Source organism: Bombus bifarius, unplaced genomic scaffold (assembly GCF_011952205.1).
Source record: "Bombus bifarius isolate JDL3187 unplaced genomic scaffold, Bbif_JDL3187 scf7180000009418_frag, whole genome shotgun sequence".
Lineage (NCBI taxonomy): Eukaryota > Metazoa > Arthropoda > Insecta > Hymenoptera > Apidae > Bombus > Bombus bifarius.
The window spans coordinates 11,778-16,099 of record NW_022885104.1 but is presented as its reverse complement, the minus strand read 5'-3'; the positions used below and the strand labels follow the sequence as shown (position 1 = coordinate 16,099).

Genomic DNA, 4,322 nt, shown 5'->3' with positions numbered 1-4,322 from the left:
ATTTCATTTCGTATGAACACTACATGGGCAAGAGAGATATGCATATAAATACGTATATATATATATATATATATGTGTGAGTGCATATGTTTTATATTATCGAATACTCTATAAAATAAACTACTCGAAACAATAAATAACGCAATCGAAGAATCACAAAACATTAGCCATACTGAAGTGACACACAACATAAACATGTATATATATACGTATATTCACACGAGTTATACTATTGTCACTTTAAAACAATATTAATAAATAAATGTTCTAATTGCGGTAGAATAAGGAAAAACGAGCGACAGACGAAAAATTACTTCGATATCAAACAAAACTAAAGACCCGTCACTATAACTTTACTGATGACATTTATGAGCAGCCATGTTAGATTTACACGCATCATGGCGACAGGAATATTAGGGATTAATGGAAGTCAGGCGCGAGAAACAAATCATCAAAACACATTGTTAACACTTTTCTTTAATAAATTCTATGCGCAACTACAAATGTAAAAAAAATATATATATATATAATTAATTAAAAGGGGGGAAATATAAAATTGAAAAAAATACACATATATTTAACAAACGTAAAATAGATAACCTAACACTATCACATTCAAAATATATATATATATATATATATATATATATATATATATATATATATATATATATATATGTATATATATGTCGGAGATGAAAGAACACCGGAGTCTGTAATTGAACAATTGTAGTTATTCAATCCGATTGTAATTGTTCGAGAGTTGTGATAATGAGCTTGGGCTCGAGGCGACAGTCAGTCGCCGAACGTAGCCGCGGTCACGGGATGAACGTTTTGCCTAACAAGGTATGGAGTAATTCTATAGCTCTCCTTAAAAGAAACATTCGTGGCGACACGCGACAGTAAACATTCCAACGGTTTCTGTCCCGTGGCTCGCCACACGCAGACCCTATTCTTCGAGTAAGATGATTGCCAGATGTCGATGCGTCTCCGCAGTACATGTTCGGCTAGCCCAAGGGCCCGTAATAAATCTTAAGGTTTAGTTAACTAAAGTCCTTCAAACAGACAAACAGTCTTTGTCCCAGCTACGGGAAGATAGGGGAGACATATTTTTTAACGAACGGCGTCTCCCACTAGCAACTTTCCCTCGAGGGCGGCTAACATCCTTTTCTAACCACCGATATAGAGATTGACCAATTAGCAGCAACGCCAATTTCCCTTACTTTCTGAACGAAGGCTTTTCTCGACGAATCCGATGATCTCGTGTCCTTAGACACACCCCACTATAGTTTTCCTCTGTGGCATCATCGGGACAGGAAAGGCATTCTTGCTCGCGATCTCATTGATGAAAGGAGTAACTCTTTACGACCAGTGAATATTACGCGTCCGACTTAGATTTTGTGAGTACGTTCATCTATCATCCCGTCGACCGCGGATTCGTTATTGAACCTAGGATCATTGTCATTAGTTTCTCGAGCACCTAACTACCGCGGTTACTTGTCCGGTTCTATAATAATCGTATTTGCACTAGTCAATGTCTTCTCCATTGCATAACGACAACGTGTAACCCAAACGAAGATTCGTTTCACGCCCCTAACCCTAATTCTAATGTAAACCCGACATATATATATATATATATATATATATATTGAACACAAAACAAAATATATCAAAAAATTAATAATAATAAGGAACATCAAACAGCGAACCAACGAAATTGAAGCAGCTACACTAAATCAAAATCGAAGCAAGGAGCTCCGGGATAAAGTTCGCTGAACTCACGCATACACCAATAGCGCACAACAGGGGAAATTCCCTTTCTCCCAGAAGCATGGTGACGAAGATGTGCCTCCAAAACCTCTTCGGGAATTTCATTCGCAAAACGAACTTTCACGCAACGATCGGTATCAACGATTTCAACCAGAGGGGGTTCCCTCTCCAATACGACGGTCTCTGCATCGAAGAAATTCTCGTCGAAAGTAACCGAATCGTCAAAGCCGAATTTCGACACGGCCTCGGCACCAATGTTGAATAGTTCCTCCAACCACTCTGATACTCGTGGTTTATCACAGGGCCGCATGCGTTTGATGGATCCTCCCGAGTCGCCCATGGGTTCTTCGGAATCCCTCTTTCGCTTGGGCTGAGAACAACACAGTATATTCTAAATAAAACGAAACAGAACGAATCAAGCAGACTAAAAACAAGACTAAATACGTACCAGGGAAGTCTGGAAAGGAATCTCTGATGGAAATGCCTCCGCAAACATTGTCCGAACGTCGATCACCGAAGCCCAGGGGAACAACAAAAAGGGAAAAAACATTAAGATCACAAAACAACCATAATATGGGAATATCCAAACTTACGAAAAATAACTCAACGAAGGAGGTCCTTGTTGTGGGAGAGCAGCGGAGTTGCGCGTGTTGCCCGAGCAAACATTGAAATGATAATGATGCTGCAGCCACCAGCCCTTCCACGCGCCGAAGAAACACCGGTAATTCCCACGGTACAGCACGTGGAAGTTTCTCGCGGAACGGACTAGATCAGCGTGGAATGCTTCAAATCTCCTAGACGCTAGCTCAGCGGAAACACAGGACTGATAGAAACTAAGTCGAAATACGGAATTTACATTTTGTCACGTACGATTCCAAGAAGCCCAAACTGCAACATCCCGATTCCCACGGAAGCGTACCCCCAGCGGACCACCACCCCGTGGGGGATGGCATTATAAATAAGCGTAGCAACATAGCGCAGCGTTCATTAGTTTGTTCATAATTCTTGCGATCGTTTGTTATTACGGCTCATTATTCTTTGCGTTCATCACTGCGTTTAGAAATTTTGTATTGTATTTTGCGTTTCGGGGTCTTTAGTTTTTCGGTAAAGAAAAGAGAGTCGCGACTAAGGAGAAAGAAAATTTTATCTTTGAAGTCCTCATTTCATCGTTTAGACACAAACGCGCATTGTAATTGCGGTATTAATCCAGTTAGTAAATTGCTCAGTCTGTATTAAAATAGATAAATAAAGTAAGAGTTGATAATAAACTATATTCGAGTTCAAATAATAAACCCAACAAAAACTACGACGACAACCGGAGCGGCTGAGGTAATGGCACCAGACAGCACCTACTCCTCAAGGTAAGAAAATTAATTTTGAAAATTTCCTTCTTCTCTGATAATCTCGTTGCCCTCGAGAATTGAATTAGAACTTCCTGTCATTGATCTCGTTTTATTTTCGTGAACGGTTTTGAAGATAGAATCATTGTTTAAACTTTAAACAAAGGAGTTGTCCGCTGTGTCGGCTTGTGCGAACGGTGTTTTCAGCTACTGAAACATCCGCTGATCTTCGCATTCCTCCTCCCACTGTTGGTAAAATATTACCCGTCTTTGGGCAAGGCTTGCGAAATCACACAAGTCCCGCACAGAAAGGACTATTAAATACATCGTCGGAATCGATCGAAAATTAAGAACAATACCGGCATTGCTATTAACCGATATTCTTGCCATCATTGCATGCGACTGTAAGAGAGAAATAACAGAACAATTTCCCTTCGAAAATTTAACCAAAAGATCGTTCGCTGCGTTGGCTTGTGCAAACGGTGTTTTCGATTATCGAAAACAGCCATCGATCTTTGCATTCCTCCTCCCACTGTTGGTAAAATATTACCCGTCTTTGGGCAAGGCTTGCGAAATCACACGAGTTCCACGCAGAGAGGATCGTTAGAATCATCCTCGATTATTAAACTCAAAAGGCAAGAAAATCGTGGTAACAGAATCCATCGTAGTAAATGAATTGAGTTTCGGTTCTAACGGCAAACTACTACAGCGAAATTAAAAGAGAAGAAGAAGTCAAACGTAAAAATAAATTTATATAAAACAACGAAAAATCTTACGTTCCTATCCAATCCAGCAACGCTAAAATATAAATATCCAGCTAATAAAATATATATACAATAACCTAAGCAATTCTACGTCGAAATAAAAATCCGTTCAACGAGGAAAAATATTCATTGTACCCAGCTTTAATCCTCTCCCGTGCTAGTATCCCTGCGCATAGCAGGTTAGCCGAAAAGTGAAATTCATTTACCAGTTGCATTAAGCGTCAGTTAACGCTACCCATTAAACGTAAAAGAAAATAATAAAAGTAAAATATTTTGAAATAGTCCTTAGACTATTTCTGGTGGCAGCAACTACCGTATTAATTAGAAATCTAAATCAGTATTAAATACACAGAAATATCATTTCAATTTATTTCCCTTCAGATTAAATACAAACTCAAACTATAAAAAAAAAAATTTTTCAGTAAAATTTAAACTTAGGATTTGATCG

The 4,322-nt window shown here is 38.9% G+C and overlaps 1 protein-coding gene across 1 annotated transcript; it reads right to left on the bottom strand.

The window, feature by feature from the left end:
• Positions 1-1,674: 1,674 nt before the first annotated feature.
• LOC117215148 lies at positions 1,675-2,899 on the bottom strand. Its single transcript, XM_033461572.1, has 3 exons — positions 2,364-2,899; positions 2,219-2,290; positions 1,675-2,140 (listed from the first exon to the last, which is right to left on the bottom strand). Exons 2-3 carry the CDS (start codon positions 2,264-2,266, stop codon positions 1,727-1,729), a joined length of 462 nt encoding a protein of 153 aa, XP_033317463.1. The 5' UTR covers positions 2,267-2,290; positions 2,364-2,899; the 3' UTR covers positions 1,675-1,726.
• Between the last annotated feature and the right edge of the window lie 1,423 nt (positions 2,900-4,322).